General features: G+C 52.8%; 2 protein-coding genes across 10 annotated transcripts in view; both read left to right on the top strand.

Moving 5' to 3' along the window:
* The window catches only part of NOTCH1 (notch receptor 1), a 44645-nt gene extending 24725 nt beyond the window's left edge, over positions 1-19920 (top strand). For 2 of the 3 annotated variants that reach the window (XM_055812835.1, XM_055812845.1), the window contains exons 8-34: positions 35-220; positions 682-795; positions 1400-1513; positions 2523-2756; positions 3038-3148; positions 3917-4109; positions 4365-4510; positions 4858-4971; positions 5979-6098; positions 6437-6589; positions 7033-7261; positions 7426-7627; positions 7767-7920; positions 8190-8374; positions 8557-8689; positions 9024-9281; positions 9392-9504; positions 10045-10616; positions 11338-11766; positions 12576-12724; positions 13347-13563; positions 13914-14004; positions 14286-14451; positions 15193-15488; positions 15828-15975; positions 16088-16185; positions 16634-19920. In XM_055812835.1, coding sequence (XP_055668810.1) covers positions 35-220; positions 682-795; positions 1400-1513; positions 2523-2756; positions 3038-3148; positions 3917-4109; positions 4365-4510; positions 4858-4971; positions 5979-6098; positions 6437-6589; positions 7033-7261; positions 7426-7627; positions 7767-7920; positions 8190-8374; positions 8557-8689; positions 9024-9281; positions 9392-9504; positions 10045-10616; positions 11338-11766; positions 12576-12724; positions 13347-13563; positions 13914-14004; positions 14286-14451; positions 15193-15488; positions 15828-15975; positions 16088-16185; positions 16634-18103 — 6395 coding nt within the window. In that variant the 3' untranslated portion in view covers positions 18104-19920. The remainder of the gene's footprint in view (positions 1-34; positions 221-681; positions 796-1399; positions 1514-2522; positions 2757-3037; positions 3149-3916; positions 4110-4364; positions 4511-4857; positions 4972-5978; positions 6099-6436; positions 6590-7032; positions 7262-7425; positions 7628-7766; positions 7921-8189; positions 8375-8556; positions 8690-9023; positions 9282-9391; positions 9505-10044; positions 10617-11337; positions 11767-12575; positions 12725-13346; positions 13564-13913; positions 14005-14285; positions 14452-15192; positions 15489-15827; positions 15976-16087; positions 16186-16633) is intronic. The other variant, XM_055812841.1, reaches the window with a different exon arrangement.
* A 4911-nt stretch (positions 19921-24831) lies between these two features.
* The window catches only part of SEC16A (SEC16 homolog A, endoplasmic reticulum export factor), a 31646-nt gene continuing 28676 nt past the window's right edge, over positions 24832-27801 (top strand). For 2 of the 7 annotated variants that reach the window (XM_055797353.1, XM_055797348.1), the window contains exon 1: positions 24832-25087. The gene's annotated coding sequence lies outside the window, so the exon portion shown is untranslated. The remainder of the gene's footprint in view (positions 25088-27801) is intronic. The other 5 variants (XM_055797374.1, XM_055797366.1, XM_055797384.1 and 2 more) reach the window with 3 other exon arrangements.

Raw genomic sequence — 27801 nt, 5'->3', positions numbered from 1 at the left:
AGCATGTCCTGTGAGCCATGCTTGTGTGTTGCAGGAGCCAACCCTTGTGAGCACGCGGGGAAATGCATCAACACCCAGGGGTCCTTCCAGTGTCAGTGCCTGCAGGGCTACTCAGGCCCTCGCTGTGAGATCGATGTCAACGAGTGCCTCTCCAACCCCTGCCAGAATGATGCCACCTGCCTGGATCAGATTGGGGAGTTCCAGTGCATCTGCATGCCTGGTGGGTGGGCAGGGCAGCCCTGGGGACCCCTGCCCCGGTGCTGGGTGTGGGTGGTGGCAGGGACCTGGGTGCCCCTGAGCTTCAGCTCAGTGTTGGTTTGGGTGAGGAGCTGTGGGAGGCACGTGTTCGTGGAGACAGCACCAAAAAGAAAGAGCTCGGTAGAGGTGGCGCAGTCTCCCGCAGCAGTGTGGGGACAGAAGGTGAGAGTTGGGGACCATCAGCACTGCTCTGGGCTCCTCCTTTTGCTGAGCTTGCTGGCTTGGATCAAGCCAAGGGCAGGGAGATCTGGAGTGGACAATCATGGAGCAGCTTGTGCATCAAGTCCCACCACCTGTAGCACAGCTCCTGAGCTGCCTTTGTAAAGACGGGGAGGCCAAAGGTGCCCTGGTGTAACCTGCCCATCCTGCGCGTTGTGCCGTCCCCGTGCCATGGTGTTGATGGCGTGCCGGGTCTCCCCGCAGGTTACGAGGGGGTTTACTGCGAGATCAACACAGATGAGTGTGCCAGCAGCCCCTGCCTGCACAACGGCAACTGCCTTGACAAGATCAACGAGTTCCACTGCGAGTGCCCCACTGGTACGTGGCATCCATCCTGCTGCCATCACGGTGGAGTCAAAGCCATGGTGCAGCTCAGCTCGAGCTGGGAAGGAGCCGAAAATAGGATCCTTGAATTTTAGAGCCTCTTGAAAGGGGGAGAGGGAGCTGAGCACTTCTTGGGAATTTTGATGGGGGGGTTCCCCCATGGCGGCGAGGGGCTGAGCCCCTCGCCGTGCAGGCGATGCTGCTCCAGGTCCGGCCCATGGGAGAGGGGAAGGAGGATTAAACCCCATGGCTTTGCACTTGAAAAGGCCCCTCTTTGGGAAGGAGGACTGGGGGCCGGGGGGGCCGCACCAGCAGCTTTGAATGTGGTGTCAAAGTCACAGGGTGGAGCGGAGAATGGGGAGACGGTTAATCTGTGAAAGGAGGTTTTGAAGTTCAGAGACTTTGCTCCTCTAGAGATGTAAATAAGATGCTCTCAATGGTGGGTCGCAGCCCCGCATTCAGGGCCCCCAGCAGCCGTCCCCATGGAAACCCGGCGCCCCGGCCGGGACATGGGGGGCCGGCGGGATCTGCCTGGCGGCGGGGGGAGGCTGGCGGGTCCAGCCACTGCACGGGGAGGTGACCTCTCCCTCCATTCCAGGCTTCAACGGGCACCTCTGCCAGTTCGACATCGATGAGTGCGCCAGCACCCCCTGCAAGAACGGTGCCAAGTGCGTGGATGGCCCCAACACCTACAGCTGCGAGTGCACCGAAGGTGAGGGGTCCCCGTGTCCCTGGGGGGCTCCAGGGGTCCCGCGCTGCTGGGCAGGAACAAGCCATTTCTACCCGGTGATGTGCCGTAAAACCCTGTTGCCAAATTATGAAGTGCCCACCTCCCCAAGCACCTGCCATGGCGGGTGTCCCCAAACCCCCCTGGCAGTGGGGTCAGTCCCCGCTAGTGGGACTCCGTGGGGCAGGACTGTCCCTTTCCCTGGTGTCACCCTGCTGCCCGCTGGAGCCCCGTGCTCCCGAGGTGTGGCCCTGCAGCAGCCGTCCCGCCGTGCTCCCCGCCTCGGCGGCGGGCGGCAGCAAGGGGTAAGGCAGGAAGGAAGGAATAAAGCTGCCTCTATGAGGACGCAAGGTGCAGGGCTGCGGGGGCTCGCCGACCGAAACCCAAGGAGCAGTTGCACAAAATGATGACTTGAGCCCTGGTGGCAAACAGTGGCTCTTTTGTGGAGCAGCTCCCGCCAGAAATCTTCCAGCTGAATGGCCTCTAATTAGTGTCTTGCTAATGCCAAGCCCCGATGAAAAGCTGCTATGTGGGCTTGGCGGGGTCTAGTCAAAGCTGTACTTTGTCCTCGGCTCTCCACCCCCAAACCCGGCGGGGAGGGAGCCGGCCAGGAGAATAGGATCTGCCGGGGGGGTTATTATTCGGGGGTGCCTGCGGCTGGCCCCCCCACGCGCTCCGGGACAAGCCGCAGGCAAACGCGGGGCCCCACTCCTGAGCTGAGGCGGCTTAATGCCGGTCATTGTGCGCCCCGGGACAAAGCTGTGAGCCGGGTCTGACCAGCCCTGCCGCTGCACGCCAGGGTGCTCCCCCACCTGCGCCCCGCTCCTGGGGGTCCTGGGTCGTGCGGCAGGGCAGGTGGGCACGTCGAGCCACCCCGGTGTGCTGCCTCATACCTGGCCAGGGTGGGAAGGAGCGTCCTCCACCCTGACCCTGCATACCCCATCCTGACCCCGTGCCCCCCATCCTGACCCCGTGTCTCTCCCGCTGGTGGCAGGTTTCTCGGGTGCTCATTGCGAGATCGATATCGATGAGTGCAACCCAGACCCATGCCACTACGGGACCTGCAAGGACAGCATCGCCACCTTCACCTGCCTCTGCCAGCCCGGCTACACGGGCCATCGCTGCGACATCAACATCAATGAGTGCCAGAGCCAGCCCTGCAAAAATGGGGGGACCTGCCAGGACAGGAACAATGCCTACAACTGCCTCTGCCTCAAAGGGACCACAGGTGAGTGGGAGAGACCCTCCAGGGGCTCTGTGCAGGTTGGCCATGCCGACACAGCACCCCGCTCCCAGCCCCATCCCGGGGCGAGTTGGCCCTGGGCCGCCACCAGCAGCGGCACCCTCGGCTGAGGGTGAGTTGTCCCGGTTTGGTGCCTGGCTCTCATGGGAGCCGTGCCCCAGCCAGGAGCCAGGGAGCTGCTTGTAGCAGCAGTTGGTGCCGGCGGGCTTCATTTTGCCTTGTCAGCGGGGTTGGGGACCCCCTAATGGCACCACTCTCCTCACCAGGGCCCAACTGCGAGATCAACCTGGATGACTGCGCCAGCAGCCCCTGCGACTATGGCAAGTGCATCGACAAGATCAACGGCTATGAGTGCACCTGCGAGCCAGGGTACACAGGTGAGAGCAGGACATGACAGCCACTGTGGCACCCTGGGGACATGATCTGGATCCAGCCTTGTGCCATGGAGCCCTGGGATGTCTCCTGCGCCAGTGCTGGGATGCCTGCAGCTTGTGGTACCCCACACAGCCAGGGCGAAGGTGCAGCCAGGAGGGGAGGTGCTGCCGTCCCACTTGCCAGAGGTTTTTGCACCCTCCAGCAGTCCTGCTTGTTCAGGAGGGTGACCCTGGCTCAGGCCGAAATCAAAGGGGTGTCTGGTGCCGCGAATTTGACTCCTGCTGCGCCCACTCCCATGGGTATCAGGTTGCTGCCTTGTCCAACTGGTTTGTTTGATTGCTGCTGGAAACGGCAGAGGGCTTTGATGGGAGCAGCCCCTGCCTCTCCCCACTCACATGGCCCCCCGTCCTCCTGCCCGCCGGGAGCCGCAATAAAGCCTGGCTTTGTCAGCCACGGCAGGTAGGGTTACAGGCTGAAACCTGCTCCCTTCGTTATTCCCTCCTGGACCAAACGAGCCCAGGACATGGCCTCTTCCCAGTCGCGTTTAATTAAGCCAGGTGGGCGATGCAGGGGTGTGAAGTCACCCTACCTGGAGGGCAGCCCACTCCTGCATGGCTGGCACATGTGTGCCTGGAGATTAGAGCCTCGGGCATCCATTCCCCAGGTGGCTGGAGGGGGACCTGCCCTGTGGGTGCCCCCCAGGAAGCGGTGCGCGCCCACCGTGCCATGCATCCTATGGGATAACGTTACCTCACACACCCCTTTCCCAGGGCGCATGTGCAACATCAACATTGACGAATGCTCCAGCAACCCCTGCCACAACGGGGGCACATGCAAGGATGGCATCAACGGATTCACCTGCCTCTGCCCCGAGGGCTTCCATGACCCCAAGTGCCTGTCTGAAGTGAATGAGTGCAACAGCAACCCCTGCATCCATGGGAAATGCCACGATGGGCTGAACGGGTAGGCTGGACAGTGTGGGTGCTGCTGTGGGGCTGCTGGGACCAGAGGGCTACCCAGCAGAGTTGGGGTTAGAGGCAAGGGCGAGCAGCAGTCCCCTGTGCCAGTACTTGTCCGTGCTCTGTGCTAGTGCCGGGGATGTTTCCCTGCAGGGGTACAATTAAGAGCTGGGGTTTGCTGGGTAGATGATGGCTGGTATAGCCAGGAGGGCCAGGTCAGAACAGATCCTGGGCTTTATGCCCCAATTTTTCCCCAAAGCTACAGGTGCGACTGTGACCCAGGCTGGAGTGGGACAAACTGCGACATTAACAATAATGAGTGCGAATCCAATCCCTGCATGAACGGTGGCACCTGCAAGGACATGACCAGTGGCTACATCTGCACCTGCAGAGAGGGCTTCAGTGGTAAGGGTGCAGCCAGGGCCACTGCCCCGTCCGCCCCACGCTGGGGCCTGGGTGGGAGCTGTGGGTGGGTGTCCCCATGACATTAGATGGGCTGGAGGCTTCATTGTGAGGATGCTGGAGACTCCAGATCCGGTTGGGAGATGTGGCAGTGCAGCCAGCCTGGGGACCTTCAGCAGGGGTTTGGGCACCCATGGCTGGAGCTGAGAGCAAGAGGCTCTTCCAGGGCGATGGGTGGGCCATTGCCATTTGGCCAGTGCCAAAGACAACCACATCCCCACTGTACCCTCATCCCCCTGCCACCAGCACAGCTCCATCACAGCCACTTTTATCTATTTTTCTTAACGCAGGACCCAACTGCCAGACCAATATCAACGAATGTGCTTCCAACCCCTGCCTGAACCAGGGCACATGCATCGATGACGTTGCTGGCTACACCTGCAACTGCCTCCTGCCCTACACAGGTGAGGGGGAGCTCCCTGTGCCCCCCAGGCCCTCACCGGGGCTTTGCAGGGCTGCTGCTTTGAGTGTGGCAGCAAATCAGTCCCTCTATACGTGAGAGGAGCTGGCACCAAGCACGGAGGCTTCCCTCGCACTGCCCTGCCATGGGGCTGCCCATGGCCGCAGCTCCACCTCCCCATGCCGCCGCGCAGCTGGAGGAAATTCAGAGGAGCTTTCGGAAGCAGCCAGCTAGAGCTTCCTCCCTCCTCCTCCTCCTCCTCCTGGAGGGCACTGCGGTGGTGGCTTGGCCACAGCCTGCACCCAGGGCAGCAGCACCAGGTGGCCGCCCCATTCACACCCCGCCGCCCTGGGGGGTCAGTGCTGCCGGTGGCCCAGTTCTCCTGCCATGATGCTCACGCTGGAAAAAGGGAGCCGAGGCCGAGGGGCTGGGGGATTCTGCTGAGACAATTCCTGTTTGCCGGCCTCCCTCTTCCGCTCTTGCAGAGCGGCAGCGGGTGCACAATTGCAGGAAGCCGTGAGCCGTTTCCTGCCCTCGGCAGTGGCCATAGAAACCCCTGGGGGGACCAGGACAGGGCAGGCGGGGAGGGGAAGGCTCTGGAAAATAGCAAAGGCCAGTTCGGGAGATACTGGCTGACAGAGAAGATAAGGGTTCGGAGGTAACATGTGCCTTGGCTGGATGTAAACAGGAAAAACGGCTGAGGGGGTTGGTGAGGGGGAGCACAAGGGGGGGAAGGACACCCCGAGCAGTGCTTCCCTGCCAAAGGAAGTGTGCAGCGCTTTAACGCAGCCCAGATTGCCAGGGTATAAAGGATTCATGGGGGGCCTGGGGGTCACAGGGGACCAGGGATGGAAAAGATGAGACAGCCTCAGCTGCACTGCCCTGGGCTGGTGGGGAAGCCTAGAGCCTGTCCCAGGGCTGGCAGCGGCCCAAGGCAGGGGACGGGGTAGCGGGGTCTTGGGCCACCCATCATTTCGGGGCAGGTGTCAGTGGGTGCTTGTGCCTCTGCAGGAGCCACCTGTGAGGATGTGCTCGCCCCCTGCGCTGGCGCCCCCTGCAAGAATGGTGGCGAGTGCCGGGAGTCAGAAGACTACAAAAGCTTCTCCTGCAGTTGCCCCTCGGGCTGGCAAGGTAGGGACATGGCCCATCTGGAGGTTCAGCACACCCTGCTCTCCTCAGCTGCTCAGGGGGTGAGAGAGGGGAGGGATCATGGCCAGGGAGCAGCGGGCAGGTGGCTGCCTGCGTGCCCTGCCAAACAGGAGCAGCCCTGCACGGTGCCCAGCCTCGAGGGGGGTCCTGACCTGCCCCACAGCTCAGCCAGGTGGATGGGAGCAGCCATCACCTGTACCCCTTGGTGAGGGTGGTTTGCTCCAAGGGCTCCCACCCTGGTACAAGCAGTGCCCAAGGCATCATCGTCATCCTTGGGGCTTTTGCCAGCACCTGCAGCCCACGTGGTCTCTGTCCCACAGGTCAGACCTGCGAGATCGACATCAATGAGTGTGTGAAGAGCCCCTGCCGCAATGGGGCCACGTGCCAGAACACCAATGGGAGCTACCGCTGCGCCTGCAGAACCGGCTTCACTGGCCGCAACTGTGACACTGACATCGATGACTGCAAGCCCAGTAAGAGCAGGGGCTGCCCTGGCCACCGCCTGCACTCAGCCTGGCCCCTAGCAGTCAGCTTCACTGCCCTTCCTGGGGCTGGAACCCTCCTCCCCGTGCACGGGCGAGCCCCAGCCACTGCTTTGGCCGGGGCCATGCTGCCAGCCGTGCTCGGGCTTTTGGGCCACTTCAAACACGTCCCGGTAGAGCTGCGTCAGTCCAAAGCCAGATGGGAGCTGGCAGGAAGGAGGCTGGAGGGGGGAGAGTGACGTGCAGGCAGTGAGCAAGTGTGTCCCTTGTGTCCAATGCTCTGGTGGGGCTGGCCCGGCTCCTGCCTGGTCCGTGGGCTCTGTCCTATCCCTCTGCGTGGCCAGGGGACATGTGGAGGGGCAGTGCTGTGGGACAGGTCCCAGGCAGGGCTGCTGCACCCATTGCATCTTCACATGCACGTCCCTCCTCTCCAGATCCATGCCACAATGGTGGCTCCTGCTCCGATGGAGTTGGCACTTTCTTCTGTGAGTGCCTGGCTGGTTTCCGTGGGCCCAAGTGTGAGGAGGACATCAACGAGTGTGCCAGCAACCCCTGCAAGAACGGTGCCAACTGCACCGACTGTGTCAATAGCTACACCTGCACCTGCCCCTCCGGCTTCAGTGGCATCCACTGCGAGAACAACACGCCTGACTGCACGGAGAGGTACAGCCCAGTGCAGCTCCTGCCATGGGCATAGCCTGCGTTGGGGCTGGAGCAAGGTGCTGCGGACCCCGCGCTGCCCCATAGCTCTGGGCTCGTTTGTGGGGGCTTTGGCGTGGTGCATGACCAGTGGTGACTCACTGGGATGTGACCTCTTGTGTTCCCAGCTCCTGTTTCAACGGTGGGACCTGTGTGGATGGCATCAACACCTTCACCTGTGTCTGTCTGCCTGGCTTCACGGGCAGCTACTGCGAGCATGACATCAACGAGTGTGACTCCAAGCCATGCCTGAATGGGGGCACGTGTCAGGACAGCTACGGGACGTACAAGTGCACTTGTCCCCAGGGATACACTGGGCTCAACTGCCAGGTAGAGAAGCCTTGGGCTGTCAGCCACGTGCCCCAGTCTGTGCATGCTGGCTGTGGAGATTTGGGGGGTCACTCCAATTTCCACTCCTGCAGAAGCCCTGCTGGGTCCTGACCCCCATCTCTTGCTCTGCTCTCCCCAGAACCTGGTGCGCTGGTGTGAGTCCTCTCCCTGCAAAAACGGAGGCAAGTGCTGGCAGACCAACAACCTGTACCGCTGCGAGTGCAACAGCGGATGGACAGGGGTCTACTGCGATGTCCCCAGTGTCTCCTGCGAGGTGGCTGCTAAGCAGCAAGGTAAGTACCCGCCATGTGTATGGCCCTGCAGGGCCAGGGTGGGGTCCCCACATGCCCCCTGTGCTGGGCTCTGAGCAGGGTCATGCTGAGTTCTCTTGGTGGGGATCTTTGGTACAACCAGCACAATCTCAAGGATTGCTGTGATGTGCACCCCCCGAGGCTGCGGTCCCAGCTGCGATCCCCAGTGGGACGTGCGGCGGCCGGGACATGGCCCTGCGGTGCGTGGTTGTCGCCAAGGTCCCCGTGTCTCACTCTGCTCTCCCTGGCAGGTATCGATGTAGCACATCTCTGCAGGAATTCAGGGCTCTGTGTGGACACTGGCAACACTCACTTCTGTCGCTGCCAGGCCGGCTACACTGGCAGCTACTGCGAGGAGCAGGTGGACGAGTGCTCCCCCAACCCCTGCCAGAACGGAGCCACCTGCACAGACTACCTGGGAGGCTATTCCTGTGAGGTGGGTGCCATGGAGGGCAGGGATGCACAGTTACTGCCTTCCTGCTGCCAAGGAGCTGGCCCAGCTGCAGGCTGGCTCAGTGCCCCTCGCCTGAGTTGAAGGCTGGGGTGCTGGCTGTGCTCCTGCAGCCACATGGGAATTGAGTGAATCTCTCTGACAGTTCCCCTCTTCCCTTTTTTTAGTGTGTGGCTGGTTATCATGGAGTTAACTGCTCAGAGGAGATCAATGAGTGCTTGTCCCACCCATGCCAGAATGGAGGAACCTGCATCGATCTCATCAATACCTACAAATGCTCCTGCCCCAGAGGAACTCAAGGTAAATTAATTCCCCAGGCTGGGGCATTAGCGGGCTGAGTGCAGATATCCTTGCTATCTGCTCATTAGCTGCTTGGGCTAGCAGAAGCAAATGCAAGGGTAGAGGTTTGTGTTTGCTTGCGAGCTTAGCCATCAAGGCCATGCAACCTTGGATGCGAGCTGCGTGGTGCTGCGCAGTGCTGCACGGTGCTGCGTGCCTCCTGCCAGAGCGGCGGCTCAGACTGCCATTGAATTGGTCAGGCTCAGCCCCTTCGCAGGGAAGGTTCACACAAGGGACCACCAGGCACCCCGATACTGTTTGATGAGCTGTGTGGGTTGTTCCCCCGTTTCTCTAGGGGTGCACTGTGAGATCAATGTGGATGACTGCAGCCCTTTCTTTGATCCTGTCACCCTGGGGCCCAAGTGCTTTAACAATGGCAAGTGCACGGATCGGGTAGGTGGCTACAGCTGCATCTGCCCCCCTGGCTTTGTAGGGGAGCGCTGCGAGGGAGACGTCAACGAGTGCCTGTCCAACCCCTGCGACGCCCGCGGCACCCAGAACTGCGTGCAGCGGGTCAATGACTACAAATGCGAGTGCCGACCTGGCTATGCAGGTGAGCGCTGCACCCCCTGCCACTCTCAGCACCCAGCCCTGCACCCCCCAGCCACCCCAAGCATCTCGCACGCCTTCCTCTGCTCCTCACGCGCTCTTCTCCCTCGGCAGGCCGTCGCTGTGACACCGTGGTGGATGGATGTAAAGGCAAACCCTGCAGAAACGGTGGAACGTGCGCAGTTGCCAGCAACACTGGCCGTGGCTTCATCTGCAAATGCCCCCCGGTAGGTACCTGCTCCTCTCCTGCTCTGAATGTGGGATGTTGCACATCAGTCCCTTGTGCAGAGGTGCAGTCAAGGGGCCCGTTTCGCCCCTGAGGCTGCCCTGGCTGGGATAGCTGGGGGTAAGTGCAGAGGGGAAGATGCTTTGCTGTGGGTGTTCACCGGAGGGAGGTATATCCATCTATGCATACCTTCCTCACTTGCGAGGAGGCTTGGTTAGGGTCAGGGAGAAGGAGGTGGCGCAGCCAGTATGATACATGGCTCTGTAGGACAGACTCTTGTCGGGCTGACCATTATTTGCGCCACATAAAGGTGGAGCAGGCAGCTATGGAGAACAGCTCACTTCATTTTTAGGGAGACGCTCTAAAGGGGTTTACATTCTAGATGATTCTTGCCCATCACTAGTTTCAGAGGACGTGCCAGAGCCATTACCTGATTGATTCACTGGGTCTGTGCCGCGTTTCCCAGAACACACACGTGTGTTAGGCTGCTCGTAGGACAGCGTCAGTGATTCTGACTCCCTCCTTGCTGTCAACTCCCCAGGGATTCGTGGGTGCCACCTGTGAGAACGACTCCCGCACCTGTGGGAACCTGCACTGCCTGAATGGTGGCACCTGCATCTCCATCCACAAGAGCTCCAAGTGCATGTGCATGCCAGCCTTCACGGGTCCCGAGTGCCAGTACCCGGCCAGCAGCCCCTGCACATCCAACCCCTGCTACAATGGGGGCACCTGCGAGTTCTTCAGTGATGCCTCCCCCTACTACCGGTGCAACTGCCCTGCCAACTTCAACGGCCTCAACTGCCACATCCTGGACTTCGATTTCCAAGGTGGGATTGGGCAGGACATCATCCCACCCAAAATTGAGGAGAAGTGCGAGATTGCAGTTTGCGCAGGGTATGCTGGCAACAAGATCTGCGATGGGAAATGCAACAACCATGCCTGCGGCTGGGACGGGGGCGACTGCTCCCTCAATTTTAACGACCCCTGGAAGAACTGCTCCCAGTCTCTGCAGTGCTGGAAGTACTTCAACGATGGCAAGTGCGACTCTCAGTGCAATAACGCTGGCTGCCTGTACGATGGATTTGACTGCCAGAAATACGAAGGGCAGTGCAAGTAAGTGACTTGCTCATTGACACTTTTGTTTTAAAGCCATGAGCTCTGTGCTGATCGTTGGGGTGTTTCCTGGTTGCATCTGCTAAAGCTCCTAGCTGCAGACCTGTTGTTCACTCTCTACATTCTGTTCTGCTGCCTGTGGGGCTGCAGCTCAAGCAACCCCACTTCCCAGTGGTCTTACTGAATTTATAAACATTTGAGAGCTTTCTGGGTTTGGTTCATTCCAGATGTCTTCCCTGTCCTTGCCCGTATCATGCCACAGAAGTGAATTCTCCAATTCCCAGTAGTAAAACAGTGAGTTTCAGCATAGGGAAACCCCAGATGGAAGAGCAGCCAGAAAACATGATGATGTTAACATCCAGGCATTTACCGAACATTGCCTTTGGCAACAGCAGCAACTTGAATCCCAGATTCCTGGACCAGCTCTCAGTAATTATTCTGTGTCCCCATGTCTTCTCTGAGTCACAGTAATTTGTCCCTTTTCCTGGCATCTGTATTCCAACTTATAATTTAACAGTGCCTATCTTTCACCTGCAGAGGTGAATGCTTCAACAACGCTGTGTGAAACAGTTGCCTTCTGTGTAAACTGGCTTAATGTCTATCAGGATGAAGAATATTTATACAAAAGAGAGGTCCTTGTGGACCACCACTTATTTTCTCAGCAGACAGGTAATGCACACAGTACTTAGTCTAATTCTTTCCTCTGCCTTTGTTTGCCCAGCCCTCTGTATGATCAGTACTGCAAAGATCACTTCTCAGATGGTCACTGTGACCAGGGCTGCAATAACTTTGAGTGCGAATGGGATGGGCTGGACTGCGCAAACAACATGCCAGAGAAGCTTGCAGATGGCACGCTGGTGGTGGTGGTCCTGATCACTCCTGAGAACCTGAAGAACAACTCTTTCAACTTCCTGCGGGAGCTGAGCCGCGTGCTGCACACCAACGTGGTCTTCAAGAAGAACCCCAAGGGAGAGTATATGATCTTTCCATACTATGGCAATGAGGAGGAGCTGAAGAAGCACTACATCAAGAGGTCAACAGAGGACTGGTCAGATATGTCTAGTGCCATCATCAACAAAGTAAAGAGCAGCATCTACTCCAGGGCTGGCAGAAGGCAGAAGAGAGAGCTCGATCAGATGGACATCAGAGGGTAAGAGGGACCGATGGGTTCCTTTTTTACTGAGCAGCATTTGTTTTCTGTGTTGATAATAGTAACACGCAATAAAGGGAAGGATGTAGGCCAGATAATTGTATTTAGATGTTGCTTTCTGTGTGAATAGAAACCGGATTTTGCTCTCATGTGGGAAAGTCGAGTGATCGCTCAGGAATCCCTGATACAATGCTGCACCGACTCTCACGATTGAAGGAGTCCTGTGTATTGTTGGGAGCCAGGGCTGGGCTGGGTGGGACCTGGAAGCAGAGGTTGGCCTGACTGACTGTCTGACTTCAGGAAGTCATTAAGTTAAGCCTCAGTTTCTCCCTGGGAAATGCTTTCTAGAGCTTTGTTGTAAAACTCAATTACTGCAAACTGTGCGTGAAGATCTTTGATATAAACATACAGATCTAACCTTCTCCCTCTCTGTGGGCTCAATCAAAAGCCACCAAAAGGAAAGGAGTTAGAGAAGCAAAACTGATGTGAAAAGATCTGAAGGCTCCCAAACAGCATTATTTAAGATACTGGAGAGTTTGGGTGATTTTAAAACATTGTGAAGGAGAGACTCCCTTCCATTCCTGTAGATGGGGAGTTAGATTTCACAGCATTCATCGAGGCAAATCCAGTAGACCATGAGGGTGAGCTGCAGGGCTTGGGCCACAGGGAAGCGAGGAGATGGGTTCCCCACTTTCTAATTCCCACTGATGGGGGCTTAAAGAGGGAAGGGAGACAGGGCTCGACTGTCTTCGTGGTGTGGTCATTGCTCCACACAGATCCATCGTCTCATTGACTCTTCTCTTGCACAGATCCATCGTCTACTTGGAAATTGATAACCGCCAGTGCATCCAGTCGTCTTCGCAGTGCTTCCAGAGTGCAACTGATGTGGCAGCGTTCCTGGGTGCCTTGGCCTCCCTTGGCAACCTGAACATACCCTACAAAATAGAAGCCGTTAAAAGTAAGTATGGTTGGTCAGCTGGGGAGGAGACAGCCAAAACTTCTCAGCTTTATCCATGTTTAGTTATCTGTCAGCTGGCTGCATTTGAGCACAGTCTGTTTTTTATAACCTTGCATCTTTTTTTGGTTCTTTAAGTCTGTTCTTAAAAAAAACAAAAAAGCAAACCAGTTTTATTATTTTTGCTTATTTCAGGTTTATTTCAAAATCATTATCACTATAAAAGTTATTAAAAAAAAAAAAAAGAAAAGAAAAAGAAAACCCAACCAGCTCCAATCAATCAGTGACATGCAAGGAGTTGAAGTTTGTATCTTCAAAATCCCCCCTAAATCCTTTTGTCTTAACAGCTCAATGCAAGCGCAATGATTTGAAGTTTGTTAATCCTTTTCCTTAAAGGAGAAAAAAGTGAAGCTGTCTCCTGATGCAGGCTGGCTTGTGCAGCCGAGAATTTGCCGATAGTTTGCAATTCTGATTAATAGCGTATAAAATGACCTTATTTTGGGGGGGCTGATTTAGATCAGACTTAGGTACCTCTATTAACTAATTTTGCTTCATTTCCACTCTGTCACTGGTTTGCTATGCAGCTTAATGTCTCAGCATCTCTTTGTGCCCCACTGTTTTGTAGGTGAAACAGCTGAGCCCACGAAGAACTCCCAGCTGTATCCTATGTACGTGGTAGTGGCTGCACTGGTCTTGCTTGCTTTCATTGGATTGGGAGTGCTGGTGTCTCGTAAGCGGCGCAGGGAGCATGGGCAGCTTTGGTTCCCAGAAGGCTTCAAAGTGACAGAGTCGAGCAAGAAGAAGCGACGAGAACCACTTGGGGAGGATTCTGTTGGACTGAAGTGAGTAATTTGCTTGCTAACCCATTAAACACAGTGCAGCAGGGCTGCTTGGGGCTCTTCTGCAAGAACCCATCGGAGTTCTGTTCTCCAGTGCATCGTACTGGTGTAGTGGGGAGGAGAAAAATGAGGTTTCTTAAAGTTCTGCATGGGGAAAGCAGTGTTCCCATCTGGAGGAGGTTTTTAAATGCTTCGTGATCCGTTTGCATTTGGTAAAAAATGAAAGGCAACCTGAGGGGAACCTCCTGGAAATTTCCTGGTTGATTCTTCTTTCAGTTTGTGCGTGTAGATAAACACAGTCCATCACAGACTAGTTCCTGCAGAGGAGCTGATTTTTTGCTTTATTTTTAAAGACCCCTCAAAAATGCTTCAGACGGTACGCTGATGGATGACAACCAAAATGAGTGGGGTGATGAGGAGACCTTGGACACCAAGAAGTTCAGGGTAAGCTCACTGCCACATTCCCTTTCTGTGCTGCAAGTCCTCACTCGCTGGGTTTTGTCACGGAAGGAGCTGAGCGCTGTCGAAGGCAGCAGAGCAGCAGAGGGACCCTCGGAGGCCCGGTCTGCGCTACACATTGCTGCTGCTGCTGGCTCCTTTGCAAACCTGCGTGTGACAAACACACCTTTGAGACTTGCAGAGCTTTCCACGCTAGAGCTCACCCCCTCCTCCCACCCTGGTTTGTGCGCTTTGCTCAGTGCTCATTTCCCACCGTCATTCCTCAGTTCGAGGAGCAGGCGATGCTGCCTGACACGGATGATCAGACGGATCACAGGCAGTGGACCCAGCAGCACCTGGATGCTGCTGACCTGCGCATATCCTCCATGGCGCCTACTCCACCACAGGGGGAAATCGATGCAGACTGTATGGATGTCAACGTCAGAGGTCCTGGTAAGGTGGACTCCTTTCAATTCTGTACTGCCTGTCAGCTAATCTGAAATCCTCCCTTACCCCCTGCAGATGAGCAGTCCCAGGCAGCCCTGCCTGCCTCTATCGCTAGTATGGACTTGCTGCTAGACGTTCTGCATCGCATGGTTGCTGTTGTGTGTGATTTAGAGATGCACCCCACCACATTTTGCTTTCCATAGGATCTCTTTTGTTTAATCACTGAGATGAAAATGAGAATACAGAAACGGTGCCTATTAAATCATCCGGTTTATCTCTCTTCCACTTCTAGATTCCTCTCCCCCTACCAAACAGCATGTTTCACAATCTCCTTTTCAGGTTTTTAACTAGTATTAATAGTTAATAGGCTTTTAAATTATTACAAACATTTGGTCTTCCCCATGACTGTGAAATTGTTCTCTGAAATAATGAAAATACTTAAGGCTGCGCTGTACCATACTCAAGTTTGCTTTGAGCAACCTTCTTTATAAATTGCACCTTACATGTTACAGTGTGCACGCTAGCAGATGAAATAGGAAAAGCAGTGAGTGGTGAGATACCACTAAGGAATTTCAGATCTATATCAGAGGAAGGATATTCATGTTTGAAGTTTAGAACCAGTCAGGAACTCAGTCTTGATGCACCCATGAGAATAAGCATCTAACGCAGACAGGGCATCTTGCTGAGCCGCCTGCATTACAGAAGAGTAAAAAGCCTTTTTTCACCGAGTTCCCCTGTGCTTTCCAGATGGCTTCACTCCCCTCATGATCGCCTCATGCAGTGGAGGAGGGCTGGAGACCGGCAATAGTGAAGAGGAAGACGATGCTCCCGCCGTCATTTCAGATTTCATTTACCAAGGCGCCAGCTTACACAACCAGACTGACCGCACCGGCGAGACGGCGCTTCACCTGGCTGCCAGGTACTCCCGCTCAGACGCTGCCAAGCGCCTGCTGGAAGCTAGTGCTGATGCAAACATCCAAGATAACATGGGCAGGACACCCCTCCATGCCGCCGTCTCTGCCGATGCCCAAGGCGTCTTCCAGGTAATTGATCCTTTTGCCACCAGTCTTGGGATTTTCTGGGGGAAATACTGGTGCTGCGTGCAGAGTCAGCCACACAGCTGAGCTGATCGCAGGGTCTCCAGCTTGCCCTGGTGAGGTATGGGGTGGAAGTCTTGAAAACTGAAGTCCCTGTTGTCTCAGGGCAGGGCACAGCAAAGCAGCAACCCCATAGCTGCTGTCAGATGTGCACCCCCACACTGGGAGCAGGGACTGGAGGGACCAGCCTCTGGAAAGGGGGTTGTAGGGCCTGAGACCTGGAGTGTCTGCTGTCTGTCCCTCCTAATGTTTGTGATTCTTGCACTTTGACCCTTGCTGTGGCAGATCCTGATTAGGAACAGGGCAACAGATCTTGATGCCCGAATGCATGACGGCACCACTCCTCTGATCTTGGCCGCTCGCTTGGCTGTGGAGGGCATGCTGGATGATCTCATCAACTGCCACGCAGACGTCAATGCCGTGGATGATCTAGGTACTGCAGGCAACTAAAAGACAGGCTTCTTGAGAAGTGGAAGGGAAGGACTGCCTGCTGTTACTGTTACCACTCACTAACGTGTGTTGTATTTCACATTCTTCCTCTGTAGGCAAGTCGGCACTGCACTGGGCAGCTGCTGTGAATAATGTTGAAGCCGCAGTAGTTCTCCTGAAGAATGGTGCCAATAAGGATATGCAGAACAATAAGGTAGGAGTCTCCCGGGATGATGCAGGCAAAGAAAGAACCATTTGGGGAGTCTGTTAAAAGAGTAATTTTTGCTTAAAAAGTAACAGTTTGGCACTGAGACTCCGTTCTGCTCTGAATGAAGCTGTTTGATTTAGCTCAAAGAAGCATTGTGGGATTTGGTCCTATGGGTGATACTGAGGGGATGTGCAGTGCTTGGTGAGCAGTATGATGCAGTGTTTGTGTGGCTATTGCCTTGCATTGTTCTGGGTCACTCATAGGGTTCCTGGTTTGATATCAGTACAAGGATGTCACTTAGCAGTGTAGGAAAAAGCAGCAGCAAAACCTCACCAACGGAGAGACAGTTACTGTCTCTGCCACCCATCTGCATGGTGCTGGGCGTAGACCTCAGGATAGCATTAGCCAGGAGAATCTGTGAACTTAAACCTAACCGTCTTTGCTGGGTTTCCAGGAGGAGACCCCACTGTTCCTCGCAGCCAGAGAAGGGAGCTACGAAACCGCCAAGGTCCTGCTGGACCATTTTGCCAACCGTGACATCACGGACCACATGGACCGGCTCCCACGGGACATCGCCCAGGAGCGCATGCACCATGACATCGTGAGGCTGTTGGATGAGTACAACCTGGTGCGGAGCCCACCACTGCACAACGGCCCTTTGGGGGCACCTACGCTGTCCCCACCGCTCTGCTCTCCCAACAGCTACATTGGCAACCTGAAACCTGCCGTCCAGGGCAAGAAGGCCAGGAAGCCAAGTACCAAGGGCTTGAGCTGCAACGGCAAGGATGCCAAAGACCTCAAAGCCCGGAGGAAAAAGTCACAAGATGGAAAAGGATGTCTGCTGGACAATTCCAGTGTGTTGTCTCCAGTGGACTCCCTGGAGTCGCCCCATGGGTACCTGTCAGATGTCGCCTCTCCTCCACTGATGACCTCTCCATTTCAGCAGTCGCCTTCCATGCCTCTGAATCATCTGCCAGGCATGCCTGATGCCCACATGAGCATCAACCACCTCAACATGGCGGGAAAGCAGGATATGGCCATGGGAAACTCCAGCAGGATGGCCTTCGATTCGGTGCCGCCGCGTCTCTCTCACCTCCCCGTCTCTAGCCCCAGCACAGTGATGAGCAATGCCCCGATGAATTTCTCTGTCGGCGGAGCGGCCGGTCTGAACGGGCAGTGTGACTGGCTCACCAGGCTGCAGAACGGCATGGTCCAGAATCAGTACAACCCCATGAGAGGCAACATGCAACCAGGGGCCCATCAGCAGACGCAAAACCTTCAACACGGTATGATGACCTCCCTGCACAATGGCTTGCCCACCACAAGCTTGTCGCAGATGATGAGCTACCAGGCCATGCCCAACACTCGGCTGGCTTCCCAGCCTCACCTGATGCAGAGCCAGCAGCTACAGCAGATGCAGCAGCAACAGCTCCAGCAGCAAAACATGCAGCCGCAGCAGCAGCCACAGCAACCCCAGCAGCAACCACAGCAGCAGCAACCACAGCAGCATCACAACCCCAGTTCCAGTGCGAGCAGTCACATTGGCCAGAATTTCCTCGGTACCGAGCTGAGCCAGCCCGACATGCAGCCGGTGAGCAGCAGTACCATGGCAGTCCACACGATCCTGCCTCAAGATTCCCAGATGCTGCCCACGTCTCTGCCATCCTCCCTTGCCCAGCCCATGACCACCACGCAGTTTCTAACTCCACCTTCCCAGCACAGTTATTCCTCCCCCTTGGACAACACCCCCAGCCACCAGCTCCAGGTGCCCGACCACCCTTTCCTAACGCCATCTCCGGAGTCACCGGACCAGTGGTCCAGCTCATCTCCTCACTCCAACGTGTCCGACTGGTCCGAGGGCATCTCCAGCCCTCCCACGAGTATGCAGTCACAGATGGGACACATCCCTGAAGCCTTCAAGTAAAAGACAGTGTTTCATAGACACTGATGCTCAGTGGGAGTTAGAAGCTCGAGGAAATCTTTTTTAAAAGGACACTGGATGCTTTCATTAAAGGATCCTTTTTAAATATGTTTTTATAAAAAAATAAAAAGACAAATTAATTCCTTTTTTTTTAGTATTTATTTATGTACTTTTTATTTTACATGAAAACACTGCCTTTTTATTTATATGTTCTATTGTTAAGAACTCGATGTGGGATACCAGTTGTGTTTCAAGAAATCAAAAAATTAGGTTTTTGTAGGACATTCTTTTTTGTTTGGGGGGGTTCATTGTGTTTGATTTGAGAGGAAATGTTTATGTAAAGCTATAAGCAGTGATTTGTGATTCTGAAATGCCATTAATTTATTTTTTTTCTCTTTCAACTCAGAAAGAGAGGTGAGAAAGAAAAGGGGAAGGAAAAATTGACTAAAAATACCACTCCTTAGGGGGAAAAAAATTAAGTGTGAACAGATTTTTGAAATGTACTTTAAAATGTTTCCTTTGTTATTATAACTGAGAGGACATTTTATGGTACCAGTCATGAATCTTTGTTTAAATTTCAGTATTATATAGTTGTACATTTGCCTTGATAATAAGAACTTTTGTTCTCTCTTGTTTTTATATATATAAAAAAATATATATTTAAATGATTTTTATGATCTTAAAAAAAAGTAATCAGGATTATAGACCTGTAAGAACAGGATCTAAGCTAAAAAAGAACAAACAAACCTACAAAACATGAATACCGTCCCCCACCAAAAAGAAGTCTATTTGCCAAACTTTCAAGAGGGCAAGCCCATAACTATGGAGTAGATACCAAACGCATAACTATACACAACGGAGACTTAATTTTACTTTGAATATCTTTACTGTTTTTTGTTTTTGTGTTTGCATTTGAGTAACTGTTTAAGAAATAAATGCCAATATAAACTTGTAAACCACATCCTTATTTTAAGGATGGCCTGCCTATTTTAAAGAAGGCGTGTCTATTAATGCAGACAACCTGAGTGAGATTACAAAGCATTATAACACTGCCACCACGAAGTACTCGCCCGTCTCCAGCTCCTCTGGCAGCGCAGTTGCTGGGTGCTCAGTGGAAAGTGCTGCCAGTTTTGGTCGGATGCTGAACTGGGTAAACAGGAGGGCGAAGGACAGCACAGCCGAGTCTGTGCTGTGAAACGTTAACATTTTGTTCTTGTTAGTCTGGAGTGATCATCTTTTTTTATATTGATGTACACTCTTTCTGTGTATCATGTAAAATATAGTATAAGCCTGTGGCAGATTTAATGTTTGTAAATATGTTTTTTTTAAGAAAAGGTGGATTTTGTTTCAAAAATCTAAATGAGCAAGTCTTAAATATATCATAAATATATCACCTTATAGAGGTGTTGGAATATCACTCACTCGGGTGAAAAGGCAAGCAGACACGCTAAGTCTAGATATGTGTATGGGGCAGGCAAATAGCATTTAATCAGGAAAACCTGAGAAAAGGTTTCCTTTTCCTCATTCCTTTTTATTAGAACACCAAATAAAATGGATATTTCTCAAGGCACAGCGCCTTGCTGAGCACTCGTCTTAGTTAACATTTCAGACCATTGTTATTGTGACATGCCTGAGTGATAAAAACATCACGTGGTGTTGAATCTTCCTATGTTTTATAAACTAGAGTGTAGTTTAAGAAAAGATATCTTCTGTAATAAAGTTATCTACATGCAAAGTTGTAGTTTGCAAAAATGATGTATTTTTTTTGGTTAACTGATTTGCAATAAATGATGCTTCTGGGCATCTAGATTTTACTAAAACTGGAACTTCAGTGTTTTTGTTACAGAATGGTTGAAATCTGGGCTTGATACCTGCTGTCTCAGTACTGCAGGGCTGCCTCGACACTTCCCTAACATCTTGTTCTCTGTGTTAAAGCTCAGAGCAGAGCTTTGGACAATGAAACTTTCTCCTTAACTTGTGCAAAACTCTCACCAAATTGAGACGTCTGGATTGAGCAAGGTAGGAGGGGCTCTGCGAGGCTTTCGGCCAGGGTGGCCTTTGCCCAGGTAGCCCTTTACCTGTGCTGTGGATGCTCTGATGTCTTCTCGGGCCTCTGCCGTTCGGTCAGGACCTAAAAGTGGAAAAGTTTTTTAAAGAGTGTCACTCACGCATGTTCGAAGTACTGTATTCTGTCACTTTAAAACTTTGCTTTCTGATGGTTTTTTTAGGAGCATTCTCTGCCTGATGAGACGGCCAAGGGTAAAAAAAGGCCATGTGCTTTTAATTCCATGGTGCCTATGGAAACAGCCCTCTACAAGTGGTGTTTTTATGAGTTATGTATGGAGCTTCCTACTTCACACGCAGCGCTGAGCGTATGGCTGGGCTCTCAGATGTGGTGGCTTGCGCGGATAGGAACTGGGGAGCCATCTGACTACACCACCAAAGGGCAGCAGCACCCAAGGGAAGTTTCACTAATGCCACTCCAGGCACAGACACTGTACAGAAATGTGTGCTGTCTTTGCTGCTCTCAAGATTTTGAAAGGTAATTGAATTTAATTCTTTCTTCCCCACAGGGACTCTATAGTCCAAATGCAGCTGCAAAGTCCCCAAATAACTGGATATAAATAGCCAAGCTGTGGACCTCCTCCCAAATCAGATAAGCCTGGTAACTCATGGAATGCTGGTATTTTCCACTCTGTAGCTAGGGAGGGAGTGGGCATGTGTGTACATGTACCCAGTATCCAGCCCCAGACGGATTCGGGGCTGCCAGACGGGCTGTACAGCTGGCCAGAAGCTGGTGCTGCAGCAGTTGCATTTTACATGCCACCCAGCAGCAGTGAAATGCAGCACCTTCAGAGGTTAGGGAGCCGATGTGCCAGTGTGCACTCCCTGCAGACTCTGCAGAAAGGTGTATTTTAGCTGAGGACAAATCCCTCTTTCCCCTGCAAAATGCGGTTCACCAGCGAGGATCTCGTTACCCCAAGGGACACCCTGGAGATGGGCTTCCTGAGACGTGCTCTTCCCCCCAAGTTGTGTCTTGCTGCATCCCATCTGGGATACGCTAGATGAAGTATGTCTGCCTTCACCGCGATTCGCACATGTGCTGTCCATGAATCACGTCTGGGAACATCCAGCCATGTTCCCACGCAGCCCATGCTCCCAGGCGTCTCTCACACGTACACATCCCAGCACCCGTGCCCATGGCTGGCTGCAAGCACCGCATGGCCCCATGCTGCCAGTGAGACCGGGAGATGCTCATGCCAATGGGAGGCATTAGTAAGGTTCTCTCACACCTGGTCTACTGTGCAACACTCCAGTCCCTCATGGTCAAACCAGGAATTTGGCCTGGAATGGATTAAGAAAAGGAAGTTATATGGATGTGCAAAACAACACAACATTGCAAAAGGCAACAAAATACACGCAGCTCATTTAAAAAGTGAGGGGCTACAAGGCACGTAAATTCCCATAAGGATGGGTCAGAGAGCCAGAATGAGGAAAGAGGGGGCTAAATACCAGAGAAAGAGGCACAACAAGGTCAGCGTTGGCACATGAATAGATACTAATAAACTGGCCAAAAGGTGATTCAAACTACAAGTCGGAAAAGGTTTCCTAAGCAGCAGAGGAGTAAGGCCACACAGTTTAGTTTTTAAGCGTTTAGCCCCCAATGTCTCTTACATTTATGAAGACATCTGGTGACGCATGAACTCCTGCCAGTCCCTCACTCCTGCTTTCCTGGGCAAGTACACGAGATGATCATAGGGTCACAGATCCCCAGCTGGGATTGAGGCAAAGTTAAATGAGAAACAAGACATGGCCCCAGTTTCAAACCCTCCTTCTGCACTTGGGCTTTCCCACCAACTCTCTGAAGGATCTGCCTTCCTCCAGTCCCCTCCAGCCAACCTGCGTGGCCCAACCACAAGCTCATCTTTACCTCGGGTTGGTAAAGGTGCTGGCAGCTGGATTTCAAGCTCTAGTGTCAACAGAAGATGCTGAGGAACCAATGGGTCATGGTAAGCATGGTTGTTTTAGCACTCCAGGTGAAAAAGGCTGAGAAGCACTTAAATTACATCCCACACCAAGGGAAGGGTTCAGAAATGTTTGCCTAAAACAAGATTAGCACCCAGCTATTCTGATGGCAAGTATGTTGATGCAATGAGGAATTGGTGCACCTGAACTATTTGTTTACATGCTGGAGGGCTTGGGTTTTTTTCTTCTTTGTTTTCATTATTCCTGCTCAATTAGATGGGACATTTAGAAACTGCTACTCTGTATTGCTTTTACCTCCAGGCTGTTGGTGTTTGCTCAGAAAGTTGCTAACAGCTGCTGGAACCCTGATTGCCAAATTCTTGCTGCAGCTCCAATCACCCCCTTAAGAATGTACAAAAGAAGCCAAATTCATCTAAGGTGTAGCCTGTCTCCAATTACACATGGGTTAATGTGGCTGGGATAGTTTGACTAATCACAGCAACTAAATGAGTAAATAAATAAAGCTCAGCTTGTTCGAGTTGGCTAGCCTGATACAGAATACCAATACTCATAAGGGAAGCTCTCCTTTAGCCATTTTCCTTGTTTCTAAACTCAGAGAATGATCCCTTTAATAGCGAGCTCCTAGGACAGGGACGTGTTTATGGTTGCCTGCAACCTGAAGGCTGAAGAAATTATCAGAATTTAATGGGAAAAGATCAGTATCATGTGTTGTACACCATGTAAGCTGATGAAGCAGGGGAGAAAGACACATGCTGTCCTCATCCTGCCAGCTTTTTTATTTGTAACTGGTCACTCTCAAGTCCAGAACTGGCTGCACTTGCTGAGTATGGCAAATCTGTTAGAAAGCTTCAGGGTAAAAAGGAATTTAATATTTTAATGTAGCAATTCTTTATAATCACATACTTATCAGAACAGCAAAGGTGAGATTCCATCATCAATGTTTATGTTGTGTATGTATGTGTATAGGTGTATAAGAGGGTTAGATATGTAATATAAATATATAGCTATACAGATGTAAGCTGTTGATGATATTTACAGAATACATGCATATTTTTAAAAAGTCAATCAAGCTAATTAAAGTCATGTTTCCTCAGATTACACCTGTTGGGGGAAATACCAAGGGAGGACCAGGGCTTATATCTGCAATCCATGCCAGTGTAGGGAAATTGTATTTGACAAGCTGATTTATAAGAATGTTCCTACAAAAGAGGGAGATGAAAGGCACTGTAAAAATCACAGCGCTGCCTCTGGTTCCCACACCAGCATCAAAGTGCTGCTTCCCCTGCTTGGACTGGCCTTTGAGGATATCGCCCTGCTTTAATGATCCAGTTTGCAGAAACAGCTCTTGTGCTGATAATAACCCTTGATTAAGACGTTTGGTAGGTCATTTGTATTTTCCTCTCCAAGGTTTGTTGTTAGGTGCAGAGTATGACAATATTGGCACAGTGGCCACCACCTGTAAATGAGACATCGTTCTTTGGTTTGAACAGCGACTCACCCCTTAAAAGCTCCGTGTTTGTGTGAAATAGCCCCAACACACAGCAGAGTGGAGTAAAATCTTTAGACTAGCACATAACTATTTGAAATCATGCTATGATCTCGTCTTAAAAAAAACCCAAACACAACAGACCACCAAACATATGCTTCTCTGAAGTGCGTTTATAGGGCCTCTAAGTTAATGCATCCCAGGGACAGCTGTGTGCAGCAGGGATGAACCGAGCCGTCTGCCATGCTGCAGCTTTTGGATGCTTGTATGCCAGCCTTCCGAGCGCTCACGTGGTTCTTGTCCCCTCACATGGCTAACAGCCCCTCACACAGTTCATGTCGCCTCACATGGCTGATGGCCCCTGACATGGCTGACAGCCCCCCAAGCAGTTCATGTCCCCTCTCACAGCTAACGGCCACTGACACGGTTCTTGTCCCCTCACATGGCTAACTGCCCCCCATGTGGTTCATGTCCCTTCTCACAGCTAACAGCTCCTCACACGGTTCTTGTCCCCTGACATGGATAACAGTCCCCCATGCGGTTCATGTCCCCTCACACGGTTCTTGTCCCCTGACATGGCTGACAGCCCCCCAGTACAGTTCGTGTCCCCTCACACGGTCCACAGCCTCTCACAAATTAAGCCCCCATGGACCTGCGAGACAGAGATCTCGCTTTGCAACTACTAACAGTTTCTTTCATTTTGCCTCTTCCTTCAAAAAAACCCGGTTTTCCTCGTTCTCAGGCTGAGCGGCCCGGAGCAGGGCGCTGACCCAGCTCCCCGCCGTCCCCCCGCCCGCAGCTCCCCCGTGACAGGCCGGGGCCGGGGCCGGCGCCGCAGCCAGTGCCCGGGCCGTGCCCCGCGGAGCTCTGTCCCGCCCTGGCGGCCTCCTGCGTCACTGCACCCGCCCCGGGAAACCCTGGCGCTCGGAAACGGTGGCCGGCAGGGCCGCACCCCGCTGTGCCCGGGACCCCCCACAGCGCCGCGCTCCGTCAAACCCCGACCGGCCAGGAGCGAGGCCTGCGGCGGACAGAGGCTTGGCAGCACAGCCCCACCCGCCACGCCGAGCGGACAACCGGCACCGCAGCGCCCAACGCGGGAGGCACGAAGACCGGCCGCCCCCGCAGCCACCCCAGCCGGGCCTCGAACCCGTGACACCCAGAGCATGTCGCCACGGGGCGGGCGCTATCGACACCGCTCCCGCCCCTAGGGCTGCCTGCTGCTGGTTTGTTTTTGGTTTGTTTTTTTTTTCCCCTCCGACACTCCTGCCGCCCCCTTTTCCCTTTAAGGAACGCGGGAGGGCGGGCCGAGCAGGCCGGAGAGAAACACAAACAAGCGCGCGGCGCCGGGCCCCGCGCGCTCTGTGGCGTCATCGCGCGACGCGGCATGACACGTCGGCGGCGGCGGAACTGAGGCGGATGTTCCAAGATGGCGGCGGAGGGGGCTGGTGCTGCGGCCGTGAAGGGGGGCGGCGCCGCCCGCTGCTGAGGGGTCTCCGTCGGCGGGGAGCTGCCAGGTACCACGGGGCAGGACCGGGCGCCGCCGCAGCGTGAGGGGCGGCTGAGGGAAGGGGCCTGCGGCAGCCCGGAGGGCTGGGAATCCCGGCCGGGCTGCGTGAGGAGCGCAGGGCCTGAGGTGCGGGCCCCGGGGCTGGCGGCGGCCGGCGCTCCCCTCGGTGCGGCGGGGGCTGCCCCGTGCCGCCGTACTTCAGTGCGGGTGGGTCTCCGGGCGGCGGCTCCCGGGGCCGCCTGCCGCAGCGCAGGGAGGGGGTGGGTCGCTGGCGGCCCCGGGGCTCGGCCCCTGGCCCCGGTTGGGCCAGGTGGTGGTGCCGCAAGGAGGGGCGCGGCGGTGAGGGGCTGCGGCAGGCACCGGGCACTGCTGCCCAGGCGGCTTTCCTTGCAGAATTCGGGCAGGGTTTGGGATTTGGGTCGTTCTGGGTTGCCTCGGGTGCCACGGTGGGACAGGTGCACGAATAATATTTCATGGGGTGGGGGAAAGAGGGATCCTACAGTCATCATTATTACCTGGCACTCGTTATCGTGTATTTCTTTTGACAAGACACAATACTTGTCACAACTCGGGTTTTTTTCGAGTTGACAAGTGTCATAGGTCTGTGCTTTACTGGAGTAGCAACTGCTGCTGACTCAGTAGTGCAGTTGCCTGGAAGTGTTGGGACCTGCTGGTGTAATGGACTGGTAGGCAGTCTCCTTTACAAAACAAATGGAAATGTTTTGTGCTGCTTCTGTCTGTGAATCATGTTAAGCTCTGTGCTTTTGATTTCCTAAAGAGCTCTTTTCATAGAGCCATAGAATCATGGAACTGTTTGGGTCAGAAGGGACCTTAAAGATCACCCAGTTCCACCCCCCTCCCACGAGCAGGGTCACCTGCCACTAGACCAGGTTGCTCCCAGCCCCGTCCAACCTGGCCTGGAGCACTTCCAGGGATGGGGCATCCCCAGCTGCTCTGGGCAGCCTGTGCCAGCACCTCAGCACCCTCATGGTGGAGAATTTTGTCCTGATATCTAATCTAAATCTACCCTCTTTCAGTTTAAAGTCATTCCCCCATGTCCTACAACTGTATTTTTACTGAATAACATTTGTAACTGTGGTTGCCATTTATGAGAAGGCCAGTAGGAAGCTATCAAGAGTACTAAAAATGTAGAATGTGTTCAACCTGAGTGTCATCCACATGTGTGCAGGTGTGCAACTGTCGACATAAAAAAAATCTGAAAAACTGGTGTCCCAGATAGTGATTTTTTTTTTTTTTCCAAAGCTGCAAATCTCATTTGCTAGCTATTCTTGTCTTTGGGATTGCAGCAGGGTTTTTTTTATTCACTTTGTTCTCATTGTTCAGAATCTGTGTATGTGAACATGTTATTTAGTCTTCGGTATGCGCACATGTGTGTGCCAACGTGTGTGTATATATAGGCATACATGAGAATTAACATTAGTACTCTGTAACCTGCTTTGTGGGCATACTTTTTCTTGTTTAAGCGTAATTTATATAGTTTATGTCCCTTGGAGATAGGATTAAATTATTTTCCCCAAAATAAATTATTCCTTCGTGCAGATAAATTTTCACAGGGGAGTTTAAAACTAATCATGGCTGTAGAGCTCATCAGGTGAAATTTATTGATGGCTTTGTCTAGAGGGTACTTTTAATCTTTTCTTTCCCTCTTTGGTAACATTTTCTTGGCATGTCTGGAAACACCTTCTGCAATTGTTATTTCTGGTGACTAATGTTTAGCAGGCTGCTCTGCATTATCTGTTAATAAACCTGTTGAAAGTTAAGAATTTCTAGGCTAGATAAGTAGGGATGGATTGTTGTTAACTTACATAGTTATTTATCATTTATAAATTTCTTGAAATCAGCATTTCTGTTAACACTGGATTGGGGGCAGGGAGGGTTGGTATCACAGAGTTGATATCTTCTGTTTAAATGACCTGATATGGGCATGTTCATTTTATTTGTACTTACTTCTTCAAATCGTGCATGCTTTTACTACTGTGTCCAGTCTGTTAATATTAACTTTCCTTCTGTAAGGGATCTGATACCCTCCTATTGAACTTCTGTAGTGCAACATTAGAGATCCTGCTATGGGAATGGCAAGCCAGTGCTTCAGAGTACAACTCTATGCTTATTTTAATTAGCTAATTACTTGTAGTTACAAAAATGTGTTAAAGTTCTGGGATTTTTTTTCTCTGCGTACATCTGATAAGACACTGTAAGGCGTGAAGGCCACATTAGAAATTTGGAGGTGCATATTTAAGTTGTGAAAAGAGTTGGCTTTTGTACTCAACTGTATTTCAGAAACAACTTTTCTATTAAGAACAGAACTATTGGGTAGGTATCAACACTTTCCAGGAGGTAACTGTCTTGGCAGACTTTTTAATTAGCTTCTTTTCCTCCCCACTTAGCAGTATGTTGCCTAAACCTACTAGTTTATTTGGAGGGGAGAGAGGGGTTTTTACAGTTAGGTTAATACAGTAAAGAACATGATGAACAGTAAATGGGGATGTCCAGAACAGCCTGAGATTTCCTAAGCATGTTGGAACTGAGGTGGGTGTTTTAGGCAGGGTTTCCTGGTGACATGGCTGGCAGTAAGCATGGCTGGCTAGAAAACTTTCACCTCGATGTTGTAGTAGGAGAAAAGATTATGAAGCACTGAAACCTTTTTGTAAGCATTCCTTGATAGAAGTTCAACAGCAACTTGAGTTTTAAAAAGAATGT

This window comes from Falco peregrinus, chromosome 1 (genome assembly GCF_023634155.1).
Source record: "Falco peregrinus isolate bFalPer1 chromosome 1, bFalPer1.pri, whole genome shotgun sequence".
In the NCBI taxonomy this organism is placed as follows: Eukaryota; Metazoa; Chordata; class Aves; order Falconiformes; family Falconidae; genus Falco; species Falco peregrinus.
The sequence above is the reverse complement of the archived record's forward strand: the minus strand, read 5'-3'. Positions and strand labels throughout refer to the sequence as shown.